At 39.7% G+C, this 22666-nt stretch overlaps 2 protein-coding genes across 3 annotated transcripts in view; one reads left to right on the top strand and one right to left on the bottom strand.

Annotated features, from left to right (window-relative positions):
- Positions 1-11962, bottom strand: part of ppp4r1l (protein phosphatase 4, regulatory subunit 1-like) — a 17682-nt gene extending 5720 nt beyond the window's left edge. Inside the window, exons 1-14 of one of the 2 annotated variants that reach the window (XM_088308123.1) lie at positions 11875-11962; positions 10875-11102; positions 8381-8425; positions 7091-7220; positions 5284-5390; positions 5024-5166; positions 4799-4945; positions 3994-4101; positions 3695-3760; positions 2883-3041; positions 2502-2626; positions 1110-1606; positions 257-558; positions 82-156 (exon numbers count right to left, since the gene is read on the bottom strand). In XM_088308123.1, the coding sequence (XP_088164249.1) occupies positions 82-156; positions 257-558; positions 1110-1606; positions 2502-2626; positions 2883-3041; positions 3695-3760; positions 3994-4101; positions 4799-4945; positions 5024-5166; positions 5284-5390; positions 7091-7220; positions 8381-8425; positions 10875-10881 (1911 nt within the window). In that variant the 5' untranslated portion in view covers positions 10882-11102; positions 11875-11962. Of the gene's footprint in view, positions 1-81; positions 157-256; positions 559-1109; positions 1607-2501; positions 2627-2882; positions 3042-3694; positions 3761-3993; positions 4102-4798; positions 4946-5023; positions 5167-5283; positions 5391-7090; positions 7221-8380; positions 8426-10874; positions 11414-11874 lie in introns of those variants that run through there. The other variant, XM_088308122.1, reaches the window with a different exon arrangement.
- rab22a (RAB22A, member RAS oncogene family) lies at positions 10985-22666 on the top strand. Its single transcript, XM_088308125.1, has 7 exons — positions 10985-11440; positions 12686-12765; positions 16947-17028; positions 19451-19522; positions 20061-20167; positions 20758-20867; positions 21307-22666. Exons 1-7 carry the CDS (start codon positions 11405-11407, stop codon positions 21402-21404), a joined length of 585 nt encoding a protein of 194 aa, XP_088164251.1. The 5' UTR covers positions 10985-11404; the 3' UTR covers positions 21405-22666.

The following is a 22666-nucleotide window of genomic DNA, read 5'->3' as shown; positions in this document are numbered from 1 at the left end:
TGCAGGCCAGCAAGACCAGTTTGCAAGATCAGAGCAGTGATTCCCAACTCCTGAGAAATTTCAATAGGTGGAAGCACTGACCTGGATTTTAGGCTTATCTTCACATACTGAATCATCTTTGCCCTCTTCCTCTACACTTTCAATTAGTTCAGACACCTGAAAAACAACACCATGTTGTAAAACCCACAAGGATAACACCAAGACTTATTTTATTAGTAATAAGACATTTAGAAGCTCATCTTAAAAGACCTCATACCAGAACTGGGGAGTCAGGCGGAGACTCTTCCGGCTCCTCCGGGGGTTCCGTCTGCGTCTCCACGTCTCCTTGCTCCTGGACCGGACACGTCTCGGTGACAGAGTGGCATTCCGTCGTTTGTTCCTCCTTAGCAAGACTCTCGTCGGCCTCAGATGGAACCTCCACCGATTTGCTTTCAACAAGCGGGCTGTCTGCATCACTGTCAGCGGGGGAGTCCGTCGGTTGGCTTTCCGTGGGACTGTCGTCAGACGGGCTGTCGAGCTGAGCAGCCTTCAGAGCCGCAGACAAAACTTGAACTTGAGCTAGGGGAGAATAGCAGGGCTCAGCCGACATGGTGACACATAGATGCCGCACAACAGTTATCCCACATTGATCAGGAGTGCCACGGAAGATGAGACAACTCCCACAATTTAGGCCAAGAATTATTTATTTACCAAATTTAATCAAGGTCCGACATTAATGATGGCCCGCTCAGACCACCACATACCTTACGGACACTGGCCTGACCATGGCAGTAGAAATTTCAGGAATAATATGATGAAATCAACCATTTTTGCTTTTTTTATTGGCAAAACAGCTAAATACTCAGAAGCAATATCTTCAAAAAGTCGTAAACAGTATTAAGACACTAAATCTGAAATCACTGAACTTTATCACATTATAAAGGTAGAATTAACCTGTGTATAGTGTACCCACCTGTTGCTTTTCATATAACAGAATAATTGCTTTGTGTTTAACTTAAAAAAAAAAAAAATCACTACATATACTCTGTGACATTTTCCTCGTTTCAAATACGTGTCTTGGTTATATAAATGGTGGGAAACACTGCACTGCATGTGGCGAGTCCACTCACCTTGGACATCTGGGTCATCCATGTGCGGTTGCAAACAGTCTAAGACCATCTGGATCTGGTCGCTGGTCGTCTTACCGGGACTGGCCTTGGAATCGGGAAGACTTCCGAAATCTTCTGCTTCTTTCGGCTCCTCTTTTCTCTCCTCCTTCTTTTTCTTCTTATCAATCATGTCCCCCATTTGACAGCTAAGCAGCTCCAGTTCACTGCTGATGTCTGGTAGAGGAGGCCTCCAAAAATGGAAGGAGTTAAAGTTCTCATCCGCCTGCGTCGTGTCTTTGGCATTCCTGGCGTTGTGGCCGGCATGCGACAAGCTGTCGAGCGCCTCTCCGTGGGCGAAGCTGTGGCTGTTATCGTCGTAGTTCATCTCCTCGGCCGCCGGCACGTGCTCCGGCGACGGCGTGGCACGGCCATCTTGGTTGGGAGGCGTGTGAGCGATCGCTCGTTCCGTGTGGCGGCTGCCGATGTCAGCGCAATTGAGGGAGTTCAAGGAGCAGTCGCTAGAATGACAAACACACTCCACGCTAAAAGCTTCCCAACATCAACCTGTCTAATGCAGGAAATGGGTGGAAATTATTTATCTGATTGTTAATGTTCCAAAGCGAAGGATGCATTCAAGGATCTGTTACCAGCACATCTAATTTCCTCCATAATTTATGAAATGTTTTAACTTATTTTTATTTTCACCCGACATAAGTGTACCACGCTGTCTTGTGTGAGGTATGTGCATGTTGACAATCTGGCCAAATTTGAGCAATTACCCTCTATTGCTTCTTAAGTCAACAAAGGCTCAGTTATGAGTTGTCTCTAAAAGATTATCCTGACCAATTATCCTGTGATGTGCGCATTGTTAAGGAATATTTTTTCCTCGTCCAATCTGTTCGCAAAACTGTGAGGCTTGAAAATCAGAATTGATAAACCTGTTCAATATTTACAATCACAAATCCAAATGTCTGTGGACAACAGAGCTCCGTGACTGTGCTGAAACGTATAATTGGCCAATAAGAAAGTGACCAAAAACCCAAAAACTTGTGCCATTGCTGGATACAAATGGTGGCTGTGTTGTGTTGTTTAACATGTCTCGCAAGTCTTTCACCACACTAAAATTAGTTGTGGGTTGGCAACCACAATATAACTACCAAATAAGTTAACGTTAAATGTAGCTAACGTACTACTTCCTCCTCCTTTGTATTTTCCAACAGCCTGACTACCCTGTGGCATGGTGCCTCCTCTCACAAGTCAGTTTTGGCACTACAGTGAATATATGATGAGCTATGTTGGTCTCCTTGATTACACCACCCACTTTAAGAGCAGTAGGGATGCATATGGTGACTGGCTTCTTGTCATGTGTCAGGTTAAGTGGTAACAAATTGGGATGCGTGTTCCCCGCCTTACCTGTCTGACGGGCACCTGGTAACATCAAGTAGCCCGCCGTCCTCTCTGAAGTGAAGGCCTGCGCTTGTTGGGTTGGCGAAGGTGGAGATGAAACGGCCCAGAGACTGAAAAGCAGCCTGCCGCACCTAAATACAAATGTTTGAAGAACATTTTATTTGCTATTTTGCTTGAATGCAGATTTTTTTTTACAACCTAAAATGGGTGACATTAATGCAATTAAATCTACTTTATCACATGAAATGGTTTCTTTTCTTACATAAATAGATTTAGAGTGTGGTTTCTGACCAGCTCGATGTGTGAAGTGCCTTAAAATAACTACAGGCTAACTTCAAGCACTTGTGGGAAAATTAGTATATGTTGGTGTGTGAGCGAGCGTCTTACCCAGCGGGACTGGTCGCTGATGAGGCTGATGAAGAGCGGGGACAACTTTGCACGTCGCACCTCAGGTGAGGTAGAATTGGAGACCATCATGAAGCACTCTGCACAGGCTTTCCTGATGCCCCACAGGCTGTCTGAGCACAGGTCGAAGAACTTGGGAATCTGTTAAATGCAGTAAAGAGAAATTTGATTTTTAAGGGCTTTTATAGAAATAATTTGGTCTCCCGTGTATTTCTGCCAATTCAGCAAGTGTGAAACAAAAAACAGCAAGGTAAATATTTTATCTGCCTGTTTATGAAAATAGTCTGGGACCAAGCTGTTCTGCTCAACTATTACATAAACTGACTTGACCAGTCAGAGTGGGTGAAGATCCAGAGGCACTTTCAAGTGGCAGCATCATTTTTGTTTGATAAAGTTGTTGATGTGATGGACAGAAAAGTGTGGGAACTGCAGTGTGAGAATACTTTTATTTATTTATTTTTTTATATGGGCACTTGCTTTTTCTCTTTTATTCTGCTTTCGCGAGTCTAAGCCAAACCAAATGCAAAGGTTTATCAAAGTAGCGAATGTACAGCAATGTATGCTCACATACATGAGACGACTTGCTAATTTCAGCAAGAGAGATACTTATGGTATTTTGACAAAAGCAAGTCACAGACAAGTTCTTAAAAGATCTTGTAATTGTTGAATTTGTGAGGGGAAAAAATGCAAATGTCTCTTTTTGAAAAGACCACTCAACATCCTATAGCCTAAGACAAATGGTCCAAATCAGAAGAGTAACATCAAGGTCAAAAAGTTGTTTCAAAAGGCCTTACCAGTAGTTTTTCTGTGGCTTCCTGACCCACAATTGAGCAGAACTCTCCAAAATTGGCTGCGCAAACCTAGAATACAAAAGGTTGAAAAAATTTGCACATTTGCATCCGTCTCCTTTCAAAATTGGTACCCGTCAACAACCAGGGAATTAACACTCCACAGGGAAGAGACAGGGATTTGTGTGTCAGGTTGATGCGTAAAACCAAATTAAGCCTGACTTGGATATTTATGACGATAATTCCTAGTAAATAGCTGCATATATATAACCCCAGAGTGAAATGGAAAACGCAAAATGCATTACCTTGCGTATTTGAAATAGTCTGGCGTCGCTACACAAATCGCAGAAACGTGGCAGTAAGAGATGCTCCACTGTGTCTTTGCTCAGCATGGTCACCACTTTACACATGATCTGAACACAGACGCAAAGTCACAACACTGCTCAAGTCGAGCCGAGGCTTTGTCAGCAAGAAATGTTGCCAAATTTTGGGGGGATGAGCGAAGAGCGCATCCTCTAAAAGCACAATAAATTAGACCTCAGGGTTTTGAGTGACCCAGAAGAAGAAAGTGGTCATAACCCAAATGAAAAACAAGGCTTGATTTTGTGTGTCTGTAGGCGAGACGAACAGTTGCGATCAAAAGTTAGTCTTATATACAGTTGCAAGAAAAACCACTCAAAGAGCAGACTGTCTGAGACAGTTAAAAGCCAGCTGCTGATGTGAGCTGAGCTCAAGCGCCAACTCTATACACGCATTAGCTGACTCCCACATTACTCACCAGTCAGGTCCCACCTTTTAAAGCCACACACACTCAAAGTCACAGATAGATTATTTGTGTGGAACGTGATAATGGTGATAGTTTCCCGTTTTTACAGAACACACCATGTAAAAAGTGCAGGGTGAAAAGAGGCAGAGCAGCTTCTATAAAATGAATCCAATCATCATCACATTGATTGGACTACAGGAGGGCTGAATCCTGACTTCAATCACACTTGAAGTTGGAAAAATGTGATCATGGAGCATCCACAAACCAACTGTAGTCAACCGTGTAGTGATACACTGTGAGGCATAAAAGCCTCAGTGGGAAACAATTGTGTTCAAATTACTCACAGCAACCGCCTCAATCTTGTAATCGTCGTCGCTGCTGGGTTCTGTCAGGTCCAGCAGAACCGGACAAACTTTGGTCTCCATGTCGGCCTTTGAGATGAGGCCCTGCTCCAGCAGCACCAGTAGTGCTGCCTGGCTGGTCTTTCGCACCTGGAAGATAAAACACGCAACATTAACATTTGAAAAGTTCATTGAGACACCAGGCAACACAATGGGTTGAAATCTTACCTGGTTGTTGGGATCGGTGAGATACCGGACTACGATGGGTACTAAGTATCTGGAGAAAGCGGCAGGGAAGATGGGCCGACTCTCGTGTAGGAACATGGCAATGTTTGGGACCTGCTCCATTAGCTCGGCTCGCACGGTTGGCTCTAAGAAGACGCACACTTGCATTACTGTCATGTAGGAGACTCTCACTTTAAAATGCAAATGGCAAATACTGTTATATGCTGAAACCAGCTCCTACATTAGAGGGAAAAGGTATCTACCTCCATCTTCTGACATTCTGGCAACTGTCTCCATGACACTGATGAAGTCATTCTCGTTATCGCTGAACTCACGAAGTACATCAAGCAGCCCTCGGGCCACGATCTGCCTAAAATGCAACAGGAGCGTCAGGTTAGTTCGCTTACCGAACTGCCAACAACCTGTGAGTGCAGGCAGTGTTCACACTGGCAGGCACATTGCACACACACACCCCCCCCCCCCACCCACACCCACACATTGCGAAATCAAATAGCCAAGCATTGAAAAGCTGGTTTACAACAACTAAAAGTTTATGCAAAGAACAAAAGAGCATTCTTTGTGTGTACTTTTGTTTTCTGACCTGCAGGATATGAATGAATAAATAATAAATGGTGGCTATTGTTGTAGCAGTAAACCCACATTTCAACCGGAACAAACCTACAACTGGCGTATAGTTGGAGTCTTCTGTCAATACTCTGCTTATTGTGTGAAGCTTGTACAGGTATGTGATGAGCGCTCACTCTGGAATGCAGAAATTCACTTACGCAGAGCAGACTTGCACGTCGTGAGTTACAAAACTAGGAAACTTCACTAGGGCAATAATTGGGAGAATGAACATATTCGCGAGCTGAATTGTATTTATTTTGAGTGATTGATTGCAAACAGCTTGTTGCTGCCGAGTAGTAAAAACCATTATGTCCCTCTCAATTGCACTATCGACAAAATAACTATCTTATGGGAAAATGTCAGTCGGTTGAAAATTTTCTCTACGTATTAAGCATAGACAAAATATGTTCCATAACTATCAATTCCAAAAAAAAAAAAAAAAAAAAAGGCTAACAACTGTGGTACAGAGTGAGCTGACAAGTTCGCATGAAAGCTACAATGTTTTATCATATTTCCTGCCAGATGCGGCATCACTTGGCAATCAGCACACTGATGATGATGCCATTTCCTACACCAGTGGTGTCAAAACTCGAAGCACACATTAGGTCACGAGCCAAACAGGATAAACGTTTTTGTACAAAACTAAATCCTCTTGAACATAAAATGTGACTTAAAAACAACAGCATACTATAATATTCCAAAAATAAATCAACAATAACATACAATAATCAAATATGTTGCTCCATATAGGGCTCCTTATTTGGGCAAGCAAGGCCAACAACTAAATTGAAATTGAAGCGGACAGGTGCTCAGTAAACAGAACATTAACCTCACTCAAAACATTAATACAAGGAGATGATGACAGAACAACTTATGTTAACTATAAACACATGAATCTAAACAACACCACCAGGCGTGTTGGAAAGTCCATTGCAACTCCCTCGAGTGCTTTAGTATTCATCTCAGAGAACAGCGGCTCACATAGATGTGCGCGACAAAGATACACGTGTTAGAGCAGCATGTAGACAGAGGTACAGATTGATTACAGGTCACCTTTTGTTTGGTAAGGCAGCTCTTGCGCTGCATTATGGGATTTGTAGTGTGTGTGAACAGCGCTTCACATAGTGCCATTAAAAATAGAATGCTTTATTTTGTACAAGTATAGTGTAATAGTTAAAAGTGTGTCATTTAGCAATTGTGTATAATTTAGTTGGAGCTCCCATCTAGGGTGAAATGACAGTGTTCCGTTGCATTTTCGCGATTCGTGAGTCAAATACAGATTTTTAATTATAAACCTTTCGGGGTGGTGCCACTTTCTCGTGGATCTTTACTAATCGTGGCAGGACTTGGGCTCAAGATGTGATGATGATGTTTTACACAACAATGCTTAATTGCAGTATTTGCTGATGATGGGAATGTTTTTTCTCTTCTCCAAACTCTTACCTGTTAAAGACATTTTCACTGAAGGCGTACTTCTCTAGCCTCCCAAGTGGTGTCAAGTTATCGTGGCCTGCGTCGAGAAAGGCCGTGATGCGGATGCTATCACACTCTGAACCATAGTCATCAAATCCAACTGCAAGATGGACACAAGACTTTACTTTAGCGCTAATGAGCATGACAATCAATCGCAAGTTCAATTTACAGTCAAAATGGATTTCATTTTGTTTTGATATATTTCAGACAACAGTCTGGAGAGCAGCTCGTAACACACTAAAATTGTTAACCACGTATAACCATAACAATCAGGTGAGAAAATCTCAAGAATACAGCAACAATACCCCCCCGGAAAAATGAGAAGGAAGATGAAAATTTAAGAAAATATCGATGTGATTTTAGATGATTCTCTGCCACTTCACATATTTGTAATAAGAGGCCCTGAATAAATGTGAACAACACTTCAAGAATGAAGTCACACAAAAAAAGAGACTGAACAACGCCTTCATCCGAAGACAGCTGGGACAAGCTACAGCATGCCTGCGACCCTCGTGATGATAAGCAAGCACCAGGTTAAAATGTAAATATTTAAATTTATTTTTTGGTATTTTAAAAAGTTTACAGGTAAAATAAAATATACAATTTTAATTTTTAAAAGAAAAACAGTTGAGAATTAACAAATAAAAGCACACTATATTAACCAGCTAACCCCCACCTTAAGTTAATTAGTAGTTACAATGGAGTATTATGGCCTATAAGAAAATTAAGAGATTAAATCATACAAGAAAAATGAAGTAAAAATATTGTAACAAATTTTTAATATGAGAATAAAATCATAATTTTGGGGGGAAAAGATCAGTTTTTATACAAATTAAGTCACCATTTATTTCAAGAATAACCTCCATCACAAGAAATTATAGAAGGGAATATGAGGGCCCCTTAAAAAACAACAACATAATACAACAAGAATAAACATAAGGATTGCCAGAATGTAAATTAAAGCTGAAATATTGCAATAATAGAATTTAAATTTTGTATGAAAAAAATATGAGAATAGCCACGACTATACGTGGCTAACTGCACAAAGGAGTATTAAGGCCACAAAGAAAATCTGACTAAAACTGCGAGAATAAACAGCTAGTTTGTCAAGGAATTGTCATGTTATGAAAATGAATCAATTTACAGTGTGAATTAATAGTTTTCCCCCCAAAAAATGAAAGAAAATAAATAAATAAAAAACAGCAACTTTGTTCTTACTTCACATCTATCACAACTTCTTTTCTAATGTCAACTACTCACAATCGTCCAGATCGTCATGGCCATCTTCAAAGTATAAAGATAGACCTGCAAAGATGAAACATGTGGAGGGGGAAATCAGTGGTCAAGTCATCATCACACCAGCACCCGATGCATCGCACAAAAAATGACTTCTCAGTCGATCACATGAACAACATAGGCACAAAGTCTCCCTCAGTGAGAGAAGGCCAGGGTGAATCAGCATGCAGAAGCATTGCTTTGTGAATACAAGGGACATTGTCAGCGTACCAGAGAGTAAATAATTTCGAAACAAAATTGCATTTCCCCAAACGTCCGAAATTGAACTAAAGGGCTTTAGAATTTTTAGGGCAGCGTTTAATTGAAATCAGGCACTGTAGACCGGCTGCCAAGTGCAGCAGCAACACGACGTAAGGGAAGCATGACTTCCAGCACATCCACAAAGACTTGCAGACAGAAAGAAGGTGTTGGCAGCTGGGGGTAAAAAAATAATAATCTGATCAAGATCATGTTGTGGGTATTTGCCTTGCTGGTTAGAGTCCAAGCAAGAATTCCGCTCCTGCAGGGGAATCTCTAACACTCACACAAGCTGATTTTGTCCACATGTACAGCACTGATTTGTTCCCTTGATTACTTGTAATAGTTGATATTCTGTAAAGTGCTCTAGTTTCGGAAAGTGGAATATTTACTAAAAGAAGACCCTGCCTTGTTTTATTCTTTTCAAAACACGAATTTAGTGGTGGGAATCAGATATAGTTAAAGAATACAGTCATAAACATAAAATACAGGCACAACAATTTACATTTACAATTCACACAATAAAAAAGCACAAATTAAACCAATCTATTTGGAGAGAAATACGTTTTTCATTTGATCCAGCCCAAGAGAGAGAAAAAAATTACATTGACATATTAAAGTAGTATTTTCACCATATTATTCATCTATGACGGTAAATGGTGAGTTAAACCTCGTATAACACCCGTTTCACTGTAACAACAATGGCATTACTGGGTCAATATGAGCCGTGACATGGCGTCAAAATAAAAACATGTAGTGCTGTACATAAATAGAACTTATGTTGATGTTATCAGAGCAGAAGTCTTAACATAATATATGAGTGTGTGAGGTACATGACTAGGAATGCTAGTCACACTACTCGATAGCCTCTAATTCTACCTAATTAACCGGTTTAAAATAACACTGTCAGCGAGTCTCATGTCATCATGACACATGGCGCTGAAGCCTGCTGAAATATTCATTTGCTGTGTAAGCTATCAAACTTGCAGACCCACAAAACAATAGCAATGGACTTGACTCGTTGAGATGAGCTTTTGATAGATAGATTCAATTGATATTAGATATTGATTCTCAAAGTGTGTTATAGGCTTGCTAGTAGCGGGCAGGTTGTAAAGAATCACAGAAATAAATGTTCACACTGTGCATATTATGGTGTTTCTTTAATTCAGTACACTAAATTTGTTCTGTACAGTTCAGTTCAGTTGTATTTGACTTTTAAGAACAATATCAGCCACATTTAATCATTTGTTTTCAAGCATTCATATAGGCACAGTTTTTATTTAACTTGGGGTCCAATGCATTTTAACTGAATCATTATGCTGAATTTTTTTGTCCCATATTTAAGCACAGTTTAATGTTCAAATTGCACAAAATTTTACAGTGGCCAGGACCACCAGCACTATCTTGGACGTTAAGACCTTTTTTTGCGTCTACGATAAAACTCCTTTTTCCCCATTTTAAAATACGTCTGTATTAAAACAACCAACAAATGCAAATTTAAGGTGGAATTAAAGTAAATTTATATCTTAATCAAGAACAAATGTTTGTTGATGTAGTGCCTGATTGGACAAAGACACGATTTCTGATGGAAGAGTGCAGTAGGTGTCAAGAAACGTGCTACTGCCACTGTTTACAGCTGGTCGTCGCAGGGAATGTGCTTCGAATGGAAAAACAACTCGTACAAGATTAAACACACAATAAATGCGGAGTTCCCGGCGGGGTCGTGACACTCGGCGTGTGTTGTTTGTTAAACACACAAAGAATGTCTATAAAATAAACAAAATAAAATATGTCGCCTTGGTACGGGAAAATTAGTGTATTTGGTCGGCTAAAATGACTTTAGCATTCAGGCTAACGTTAGCTAGGTCAACACGCTAGCGAGTATTATGGCAACAGATGCCTGATAAACGCAATGTAGACAAGCGAATGTATAAGTCATTGTTGTTATAAAGTGATATCTGGGCGTAGAAACTACTTTTGGTGATGTACGCCTCCATAAAGTGACACATTTCGACAAACCCGGTGAGCTTTTGTTAGCCAACTGGCTAGTATTGTTGCTAAGTTTGCTAACACCATTCGGTCCAGCCCTTTCTCTCAACACTTTTTTTTCACCCTCCGGGAAGCCCACCGCGAACAACCAGAATTCTGCTATTTTAAACACCAAATTGTAGTGCTAAACGCAAGAACACACAAAGCATGAAGTTCCACAGAGGTCCATTACCTGCCATGTTGAGTATCGGCTCGGCTCTGCGGGCTGCCGTCCCGTGTGGGCTGTCACCAGGCGCTCAGCTGTCACTCAAAAAAATGCAAAAGCACTTCCTGAATGTACTTCCTGCGGCCGATCGATGTTGGTCGTTTGAACGCAGATTGGGGTAATCAGCTTGGGAGCAAAGTCGACATAACTCGCAGCGGAACTGGGGCTTTTGTGTTACTGGGGATCTCAGCCGTACTAAAAAGGAAGAAAAAAAAATAGCAGGGGGAGTCACGTGACTGCGCTCCGTAGTTCCAAGATGGAGACTCTCTTGCGATGTGCTACTTTCGCTACTCAGCTTGCCTGCTTATCAAAATTATGATTACATCATGGCGAATTAGGACCATTAACTAACAGTTACTTTATTATTTGACACCACCCAACCCCCCTGACGAAGTGAACAGGTGTCACCTTTGAACAAATATTCGCTAAACGAGGAGCGGTGGGGAGAAAACTACAGTGCAAATGAAGATCAAGTCAATGTAAAACAGGAAGCAGCCATGGCGTTAAGAGAATTAAAAGTTTGTCTTCTAGGGGTAAGTTAGCAGCTGTTTGACTTTAATCAGCTCTCCACTATTTCCAGGTGTTGATGTACGTGTTACATCATTAAATCGCCTTCATCGGGTTATGCAAGTCTTATTAGCGCGATCAAACTGGAGGAATCTGTTTTAATTGTTCATATTTTAAAGTTTAAAAAAATTGGCAAAGCACAGGAGATAGCTGTTTACCTCTTATGCTATTTGTTTGTGGATACTTATCTTCCATTAAAACTTTGCTACAATAATCTTCCCAATTTAGCTCGCCTTAACATCTGTTTGCATTTTTAAAAGGTAAGCAACCAGAGTACTCGCACTCTGTACTTATGTAAAAGTACAAGTACTTGAGTGAGTAGAAGTTCTGATTCAACTCTTAATAAAGTAGCGATTTTAAAATATATCCAAGAAAATACTAACAAAAGTAACAAAGTAACCTAATTTGTAGCATGTCCTGAGCAGTTATCCTCGGCAAGCATTAAGCGAGGGAAAAAAATTATCCAAATTCTGTCGCAGGAGTAAAAATGAAAAGTCATCAAGTATAGCACAGAAACCTGAAAAAATAGTCAACTATGGTAAATGTATTTATAGTTTTTGCTTCCCACTACTCTGAAGTAATTGTCTTTATACATCTCACAGGTGCTTCCTGCAATCAGTAACCCTTTCCAAACCGGAATGTTTGTAATATACATGCGCAATGCATTCTAAACACCCACAAAATCTTGAATATACACGTATTATATACCTGATTAAGACACTTGGGTTAATTATTTTCTAATCTGAAAATATAGTCACAAAAACCCGTCTTGGATTACTTCCATTGAAAGGAAATGTGTTTGTGTTCTGCCCATGCTCTTGCTCTTTCCACAAGGAAACTTGCTCTTTGAGTACAGGCAGTACTTAACTCTGCACCTATGCGCATTACTCACTGGAATGCCGACCTAAACAAATGTGCCTTTAACTGCTTTGTAAAAAAAAAAAAAACAGAAGAGGTAGCTCTTTGCTCAAATGGAAGTGCATTCCACAATTTGGACCCAACTGACTGCCAGCCTGTATCACCATTTGTTTCTTTTTTTCTAATCTTGTGGGAGTGACAGTATTTAAAAGGTGAGCAGGCTGCAGTGACCTAACAGGAGAAAAAAATCTCCAAATGCCTCAGATAAGAGAGACCAGGAAAATAGAGTTAAAAACAGCAACGTGCATTGTATGTAAACTTTGTTGCACCTTTTGTGTGTGGTTTCTCTGTAGGACACTGGTGTTGGCAAGTCAAGTATTGTGTGGAGATTTGTGGAGGACAGCTTTGATCCAAACATTAACCCAACTATTGGGTAAGTTTTACATTACGGGGAGAGGAAGATCTATAGTGCCTGTTTTGATTTGACAAGTTACTACAGAGTAGAAACTGTTTTCCTGTAGAAATTGCATCCACCATGTTTATCACAATACCCGAACATCAAGATTTACAGTGCATTTGGAGTGTATCGAAATATTTCACTTAGTACACATTTTGTTATGCTACTGCTTAATCTCAAAGTGGAATAAAGTATGTTCCCCCTCAAAATTCTAGACATAACACCCCATCATGATATTATGAGAAAAGATTTTTACTGAATGCAAATGCATTACAAATAAACTGACTCACATGTACACAAGTATTCTCAGCCTTTGCTCAATATTTTGTTGATGCACCTTTTGGCCGTAATTACAGTCTCAAGCCTTTTTGAATATGATGCCACCTTGCCACACCTGTCTTTGGGCAGTTTTGCCCATTCCTCTTTGCAGGACGTCTCAAGCACCATCAGGTTGGATGGGGAACGTTGATGCACAGCCAGTTTCAGATTTCCCCACAGATGTTTGATCAGATTCAAGTCAGGACTCTGGTTGGGCCACTCAAAGACATTCACAGAGATGTCCTGAGGCCTCTTCTTCGTTGTCTTGGCTTTGTGCTTAGGGTTGTTGTCCTGTTGGAAGGTAAACCTTTGCCCCAGTCTGACGTCATTAGCACTCTTGAACATGTTCCATCCTCAGTATATTGCTACATTCATTACTTCCTCAATTCTGACTAGTCTCCCATTTCCCACCGCTGAAAATCATCTCCCACTTCTTGCTTTACTATAGAGATGGTATTGGTCTGGTGATAAGCCGTACCTGGATGTCACCAAACATTCACACCAAAGAGTTCAATCTTTGCCCCATCAGATCAAAGACTTTTTATTCTCATGGTCAGTCATTCAAGTGCCTTATGGCAAACTCCAGGTGGGCTCTCATGCGCCTTTTAGTAAGGAATGGCTTCTGTCTGTCCACTCTAGCGGACAGGCCTGATTGGTGGAGTGCTGCAGTGGTGGTAGTCTTTCTGGAAGGTTCTCCTCTCTCCACAGAGGTCCGCTGGAGCTCTGCCAGTTGTCGCTGAAGTCTACGATAAATTCCTTTGATTCATGCTCGATTTGTGCACTGTCAACTGAAGGACCTTATATAGACAGACAGGTGTGTGCTTTTCTAAATCGTGTCCAATCAGTTGAATCTACCATTGGTGGTCTCCATTTAAGATGTAGAAACCTATCAATGAGGATCAATGGAAACATCATGCACCTGAGCTGAATTTTGAGCATTGTGGCAAAGGCTTTAAATACTTATATACATGTGATTTCTTTCTTTCTTTTATTTTTTTTTTTAATAAATTTGAAAAAAAAATCATGTTGGCATGACCCATGCACTACACTCCGTGTATATTGAACATGGATCACGCATCATCACAAAAATAACTAAAATATATCCCCCCACTTTGTGCCACTTTTCAGAGGCAAACGCTTTTAACTACCGCTAATCTCTGAATCCAATTGGCCATGTTGTGCTTTGCTAAAACATCACAGTATTTGCCAGATAAGATTGTCATTTTCTTGAGGAATTAGTTATTAGTATGAATATTTTTTTTACTGTTTATAAATAACTAAATTAGTTACTGTTTTATAATCTCCTCTTCTGTCACAGATGCGATTACCACTCCAATGATGGAACTTTTATGAATATTGTAAAGTAAAAATGTAATTTTTGAGCATTTATAAAAGTATTTCTTTCAAAATTGTTTAATCAAAATACTACTTAAAAAAAGAATGTTCAACTCAACTCTACTTTATTTATACAGGCTTTCACAGGAGGCGGAGCTGTAACAAAGCGCTGTGCACAAACATGAAGTAATAATGCGATCAAAAATAACCAATCAAGCTCCAATCAAAATACCCCATGATTGCCTTCACAATGACACTTGGTATTCAGCTGGTGCAGAGTTAGAGAAAAATAAATTTGAAAATACAATTTTGACAACAAAATAGCGAAAATGTCCTCCGTTGTGGTCTTTTTTTAATTAGTTTAATGGTTGATGGGGTCCGACAAGCCTTTTTGCACTTGGAATAAAGTGCTACTTTCAATGCAGTAATGAAAAAGTAGTGATGGACACAGGTAGGGCTGGGCGATATGATTGAAAACACTGTTTCACGAACATGACGCAAGTTTTTTAATTTTTTTTTGCTGAGCATTTTTGCAAATCAGCAATTAGCAACTTGCTAATTTTGTGGGGGGTTTTTTCAAGGACGTTTTTTAAAGTACGATACAAGAAATGAGCAATGGGATATAGTCAACAGTTCATTGCTTAGATTCTCTTTATTTACCAACTATTTTGTGACCAAAGCTACATTTATTTGAAAAATGTTTAAAAAAAATACATTAACGAATATAATTTTGAGAACATCTATTGTGCAGACCTCAAAAGTCAAAATCAATTTTATTCTGACAACAAATGAAGAACATTACAAACAATAAATATGTGAAGCGTACCGTAATTGTTTTCCAATTCAGTTTAGTGAATTAAATTTCTCTCCATAATCCAGAGAGTTATTAATTTGCCTGCGATTTTACTGTATAAACTGCAAAGTTGGATGCACTCTGATTTAACGCAGACGTCTTTGAAAAGTGTACTCAGATCACCCAAGTACTTAATTGCGGTATTAAACACACTAGCCATGTCAGTCTCAGGTTAGTATAGCAATTACCATTGCTTGTTGCTTATTCTCCACCACAAAGGCAATGATTATGGTTTTCAGAGCGGTCAATATGGTCAATACACTTAGCACATGCACACAAATACTTCTTCACTGCTCCTTTTTGGCTGCCATTGGAATCTGGCAGTGTTGTATACCTCTTGGTCAGACCAAAATGATATTCTCCCACATTGGCACATTTTAATTCACCACGCTGTATACTGTATGTCTGTGCTTGTGCTGGTTGCTGCATGACCTATAGAGTAGCAACTCTACATGTTTACCCACGCGAGTGGTAGCCAGCCATGTTGTGTTCAGTAAAGTAAAAAAAAAAAAATGTATGCAAAAATATCTTGAACATATCAGAGGAGGGTCCCGCACTTCGCTATCTCTGACTGGGTGAGACCATGATATGCGTGTCCGTTGAGTGAGGCTTGTGAGTTGAGCAAACTTTATTCCATTCTCCATCAGCATGTGCAACCTTAGATTTTTCTCAGATGTACCGTTGTAAAATTAGGGCGCCTGTGTGCCCAAATTGGGTGCATCCTAGAGCCATGTAAAAGCAAGTGGGCAAGTGGCTCGCTTTATTTAAATTAAGACGCTTAAATTAGAATTAGAAATCCCTTTATTGTCATTGTACTCAAGAGTGCAATGAGATTAGAGAGCTCCCCTCTCCAGTGCAATACAAAAATAATACAGACAAATATATAAATTAGATAAATAAGAGAGTGCAATGGAAAATAAGTTGAGATGTATCTTACTATAAAATCGGTCACTCAACTTATTGTAGTTCAAAATCAGTGTACTCTTATACAGTATTTATACTTGATTTGTGGATTGCTGTTTTTGAACAATTTTATTTTAGTTTTAACTACACAATACATACTGTGATGTTTTTTAAATTTTGCGCACAAGCAAAACCCCAAATTTCTTAAAAAAACAAAACTAATAAAAACAATTTTTTAATTACACTCATAAAAACTAATAAATCCATCCTGAAATCTAATTAAAACAAAATTTGAAAAACAAGTCAACACAAAATCAATATTTATGATGTGCGACAATGAGGTCACAGCATCTTCAGTAGACGTCTCCATTAAATGAGATAAAAGCGTGTTGCCTCATATCCCCAAAACATTTCTACCACCTCCCACCTCGCTACTCTGGTGATATGAGGTGATAAAATGAGCACACACACCCGTATTTACTTCAGTAAACAATATGCCACGTAACATTGTATTTTTGGTGCATGTCACTCAACGAAATGCTTTGTACGCACTCGTTTTTGTTTTGTGAAGAAGTTTATAAAAAGATTGCAATTAATAAAAAAAATCCAATTTGGACATCATGCGCATCAGTGTGAAAGGAGTCTTTGTTTCTTTCCTGATGAAATTACTCCTGCAATTAAAAAAAAATCATTGTAATACATATTATGATGTGTGTTTTCTTCACTGTGTTTTATCATTTATCACCAGGGCATCCTTTATGACCAAGACGGTGCAATACCAAAACGAGCTGCACAAGTTCCTCATATGGGACACGGCTGGACAGGAGCGGGTTAGTGTCTTTCGCTTGCAGCCTTGTCTATTTTATTTAACTAAATTGGTGCATATTTTACGCTTAGGCAGGTTGCACCCGCACAGAGAATATTACGTTAAATCAACACAGGTGTGCAATCTACCAATCACATTTGAACTTGTGCTAATTGGAAGTCAGAACACATTTAACCTCTAATACAGTTTGGCTGTTCTAGTAGGCTTTTCCTGATTTTTTTAGTTTTTTGTTTTTTTGCTTTCTAGCGGAAGTGACATTTGGAATTGTTCATAATTACTTGACTAAAGCCTCAGTTCTAGATGAAGAAAAAATTGCAAAGAGTTTGTGTCTGTTGTGTTGGCCGTCTCAAGTGCTGCATTATGAAATTAGAAAGGGCACACTTGCTGATTTCTTTTCCCTTATTTGTGGCTTCTCCTGTTTGTTAAAGTCAGTTGAGGTGTTAAAAGTGGTGTGTGTTTGTGTGTACCCCTGCTTTAGTATTTAGTCTGAGTTTGAAGGGCCGTGGCTTGGGAAAGTGCACCTCTGCCTTCTTTCTAACAGGGGGCAACATTTCCTTTTCTGTGAGTCAAACATTCAAATTGGATCTCTTGAATGGCCCACCAGAAAGACGTAACAAATATGACTCGCAACATACCGGAGACAAAATTGATTGACACGATGCAATATTGGTGTATTAAATGTCTCATCAAAGAGAACCAAGAAGTAAGGTGTAAAAGAGACTCTTTCCTATTTCCCATTCCTATTTTGTTTTTGCACCGTACAATACTTCCCATTTCTGCACATGCCTTTCCTTTTCTTGTCCAGCTTTGGACCCCATGTCGTTCCCTCCAAAGAGGTGAGATAAGAGGAAGCTTGTCTTTTTATCTTCCTTCTCTTCCGAGAGGCACTTGTTTCTTTTGCAGTCTGCAGTGGACATAAACACGGCCGCGGTTAAGATAAGAGAGAAGGATGAAACCCAACCTGTCTCTTTTGCTGTCACATGCCAAAGTCATTGCCACTTACTTGTCCTTCTCTTTGATTAATGCTCATTGTATTGTGCAATACATGTTTACTTTTTATAGCAGCAAAGTTAGGTTTCCCAAAGTTAGGTCCCACTCGATTTTCACTGAGCGCTCGCTCCCCGTGTTCTTTCCTCATTACTGTGTGATCTTTGGTACTCTTCCAAGTGGTTTTGAAACCTTTTCTGGAGCTCCTTTGAAGTTTATGCTAGTCAAAATGTATGGTATGAATATTTCTGTATATTTATTGTACTTTGTGTACTTAATACTCAGTTTTCAGTGCATTGTAAATCAGTAGTCATGACAAAAGGGTGCACAGTAATAGACATGCCAACATTAGCTTTTCAAGTAATGCAATGATGTTGGATTAATTGTACTGTTAATATCAAAGTGAGCAGCCAGATACATTTCTATATAGTCAGTCTAAAAGTAAATGAAATAGTTTGATGATGGCTTACAACAAAAAACAAATTCACTATCACTATTTCATAAAACAAAAATTTAATTAATTCTGCGATCACGCTGCTAATTCATAACTCTCATTTCTCAAATCGTCTGGCTCCCGCTTGCCATCCAAAAAAAACAAACAAAATGTTTGCAATGTGGTTTTTAATAAGAATCACACTCCATATTGTGCTTCGTGATTATGTATATAATCTGTAATTCACTCTGTGTAAACTTCAACTGGGAGTTGGAAAAAGAAAAAACAGCCCATAATGACATGCATCTCAAAAAACATAATTCATCATTAGTCGGGACATTCGTTTCTCAAGTCACCACTGGATAAAAAATGTGGATGTTAATTTCCCTTTTTGTATTGAACTACTGAACCAAATGGACCTTTTTTTCCTTGTGCCCATATTCTAATTTATTAAGACACACTTGTATATAGTTTTGGTTTGGTTGTTAGTGGTTGAAGGCTCTGTGCACTGAAATTCAAATAATCTAGACGTGAGAACAAGTCAAAAGTTTCTGCCTCTCCTGAGATCTTTTTGGATTGAGCGGTGGGTTGTGATGAATTAAGGATCAAACGCAGGCTCTTTTCCATTCAAGTCACATTTGTGGCAGCTCTCCTGACATTCTGCTCATCTTTCTCTTGATAACTTCCACATGTTTGAGGTTCTTTTGAATTAAAATGGCTCCCTTGGATATGAGGCCGGAATAATCTGTGCTTTTATAAAAAGGCTGTTGTGGCATTTCTGTCCGAATTTCTTTGTTTGGTATAATTGCTTTATTGAGTTGAATGAAAACACACTGTAATGTTAAGTCTGTAAGGAATTAGTTAAAACCCATACAAAGCATAGGTAGTAAGAGAAAAATGAATGACAGTAATGATAAATGATAGTGATTTTAACTGCCTCAATAATTACAATTTTTTTTTCTTTTATTGCTTTTTCATGTCTATTGCTTTCGTTGTCCTCCCATAGTTCCGAGCTCTGGCGCCAATGTACTACAGAGGCTCTACAGCGGCCATCATCGTATATGACATCACTAAAGAGGTATTGTTTGTATTCCAATATACCAGTACTTGTGCACCGAATGTAGCTTCTTGCTTATTTGTATATGAATAACTCCTGGATTTAAAAACAAAATTCTGCAGTGGGGGTGTACTGTTTGTTCTGATCATTATAAAGATCTCCTTGGCTAAATGTCGGAGCTGTCTCCACTGAGTGGCACATCCTTCCCGCAGCTTTAGTTCATATTTCTGTGGAGGGAAAGGTTGAACGATTTTGGAACATGGATCCTAATGCCTCATTTTCTCGGTCTGTCAACTATAAAGTTTCAGCCAGCAGCTAATTATCCTAGCTTAGCAAAGAAGTCTGGAAACATGAGGGAAACTGCTGGCTTAGCGTTCTCTAGAGACACCAAATAGCACCCTGCTGGCAACTACACAACATGTGTGTAAAAACAACCTTTTACTTGAGTAGTGAGAGTCTTTTGCTTGTTTTTTTTTTTTTTTTTTTAAACACTGGGAGCAATGATCAGTTAGTTGAAGCTTGTTGATGTGCAGTACATGCCGCCTTCTTGTGCCATCAGGAGTCCTTTCAAACGTTGAAGAACTGGGTGAAGGAGCTACGTCAACACGGCCCTCCCAATATCGTGGTGGCCGTCGCTGGCAACAAATGTGATCTGACAGATGCCAGGTGAGCCTCTCAGAAATGTGCCAATCTAGATGCTGGTATACATCCAAATGCTGGTTTCCCTCCAATTTGTTTGAATTTTAACAAAAAAAAACGTTCCTACTGAGATAAATTATATTTGGAGAACAGTGAACCTATGCCGATTTGTGTGTTACTATTCACAAAGGCGGCACGGTGGACGACTGGTTAGCACGATGGCCTCACAGTGAGAGACAGCATCGGGCGTGGGTTCAATCCCAGCTCCGGCCATCCTGTGTGGAGTTTGCATGCATGGCAGGCCGATTGAACACTGTAAATTGCCCCTAGGTATGAGTGTGAGTGCGGATGGTTGTTCGTCTCTGTGTGCCCTGCAATTGGCTGGCAACCAGTTCAGGGTGTCCCCCGCCTACTGCCCAAAGCGAGCTGGGATAGGCTCCAGCACCCCCCGCGACCCGAGTGAGGAGAAGCGGTACAGATGATGGATGAAAATAAAATGTACATGTGTCCTGACATGCCCACCCAATGAAGTATTTATTATTACAACTGGTTTCAGGGGGATATTTTTTTTCAATCTTTTGCAGGAATGAGTTTTTGTGAGATCTTGTTCATTGCAGGGAAGTCTTGGAGAAGGACGCCAAGGACTACGCCGACTCCATCCATGCCATATTCGTTGAGACCAGTGCCAAGAACGCCATTAACATCAATGAGGTCTTTATAGAGATAAGTGAGTGTACCTTAAGACTTGTAGAGAAAAAAAGAATGAAGCGGGTTACACACATTCAAATAATCCAATTAGCGGTAATCCGATAATACCGGTTGTGAACTGGTAGCTTCTTTTTTCTTGAATTTTATTTTTTATTTTCCTGCAGTCTTGATGTCGTGTGGTATCTTGCTGCCTCTCACAGGTCCTTCTTGACACTACGACTGACCATGTTTTGGGGAAGTGTCTTAAAATTGTGTTTGAAGATATTGTAATGTGTGTGGTGCGATCTTCTGTGTTGGTAATCTGGAGCACACGTTAATAGCAGTGAGCACAAAGCAAGTTTTTTTCCCCTTCTCATTGAGAGGTTAAATTGGTATGTGTATAGCCCTGCTGAAGAAGCCCAGCGTAGGCCATGTCTACGATTGCGGTTATAGACTGTACATGTTGTTTCTCCACGCAGGTAAGCGCATCCCAGTCGCAGACGCTTCCGGGGGGACGTCAGGAAAAGGTTTCAAACTAGGGCGACAAGAGTCAGAGTCCCGCAGGACATGCTGCTGATGATGCTGGTGACTATTTGTGACATTTTCCTAATTCTTCCATTGTACTGCGACCAACACAAGCATGAGGAGCGACAAAAACAATGCTCGCAATCTGGATTTTGGAAGTGACGGATGAAAGACTACAAATAATTGGGCTAGTGATGAAAGTCTGTTATCTCCCACCCTTTAGGCATATGAGAGTGATTATTTTTGATAGTCCTTAAGTTATTGTTTTTAATTATTTCTCAACATCATTGAAATAGAAACTTCTGCCATCTGAGCAATCTGTAATTTCTTATTATTAAATCCTCATGATGGAAAAGGTCCATGTCAACAGCAAATATAGAAATTGATTAAAAATGTGGGGCAGACAATGGCCTTTTTCATATGATATTGTGTTCTTTTTGTCAGTACTCACCCAAAAAAATGGGATGTTGGGCTTCTGGCTGAAATTTCCGGATAAACCTAAAATGAGCAATTACCTTGACATGTCAACTGAATTTGACCTCTTAACTTTAAAATACACAGCCAATTGGATGTTTCAATTTTTTTACACATCTTGCTGTTGTCTTACAAGGTGTTTGACCAATTCATTTGTTGGTTCAATTACAATTTCTTTTAAGCAGTCCTTGTCGTCATGCTGTTCACATTTTGACATGAGACCAAGATCCCATCTGACCACTGAAAAAACAGAAACTCGCAATGGCAAGGCTTCAAGCAGGATTTTAGTTTGAAATCAGCAACTTGTGCAATAAGTACTTTGAACAGTTCAAAACTTTAGATACAACTTTTAAATACAAATTCAGTTCAGATCTTAATGTTACTGTGCATGTTAGGCCCATCTTGAAATTTCACTCAAAAGCTCAATATCACAAATTTTAATGATTTGTGTATATTGTGGTGTAATTTTGAACTGTTCATGTAATCACTGTGGCGTAATGCGTACTGTAACATCGCCTGTTCATTTGTGACTAGTTTCCTGGTCTATTTTGCTGTATCAATGCCATATGGAATCATCAAGCATTGCCAAAATTTACATAGCACACCGAACCATCTCCTGTTTCATACGTTCTTTCTTCAAGAAAAATAAAAATTAAGGACATTTACTGCAGCAGTGGCTGGGGAATGCAGCCGGCCTGCGAGCCTACAATGATCCTTCTATGAAAAGCTCTATTTTCAAAAAGTCTGATAGATCATCACCAAAATGTATGTGCTCATGCATATGTGTGCCCAAATCATGAAAATCTTCAATCTGAAAATATTAAAACAAAGGTGACCATG

Source organism: Idiotropiscis lumnitzeri, chromosome 11 (assembly GCF_059441095.1).
Source record: "Idiotropiscis lumnitzeri isolate Australia: NSW breed Sydney's pygmy pipehorse chromosome 11, RoL_Ilum_1.0, whole genome shotgun sequence".
Classification (NCBI taxonomy): domain Eukaryota; kingdom Metazoa; phylum Chordata; class Actinopteri; order Syngnathiformes; family Syngnathidae; genus Idiotropiscis; species Idiotropiscis lumnitzeri.
The sequence above is the reverse complement of the archived record's forward strand: the minus strand, read 5'-3'. Positions and strand labels throughout refer to the sequence as shown.

What these genes read in the sequence shown, in the direction of transcription:
- rab22a (XM_088308125.1), top strand. Translation starts at nt 11,405, where the DNA reads ATGGCGTTAAGAGAATTAAAAGTTTGTCTTCTAGGG. An exon ending in TAAAAGTTTGTCTTCTAGGG is followed by an intron (nt 11,441 to 12,685) that starts GTAAGTTAGCAG and finishes GTTTCTCTGTAG; the next exon opens with GACACTGGTGTTGGCAAGTC. An exon ending in TATATGACATCACTAAAGAG is followed by an intron (nt 19,523 to 20,060) that starts GTATTGTTTGTA and finishes TTGTGCCATCAG; the next exon opens with GAGTCCTTTCAAACGTTGAA.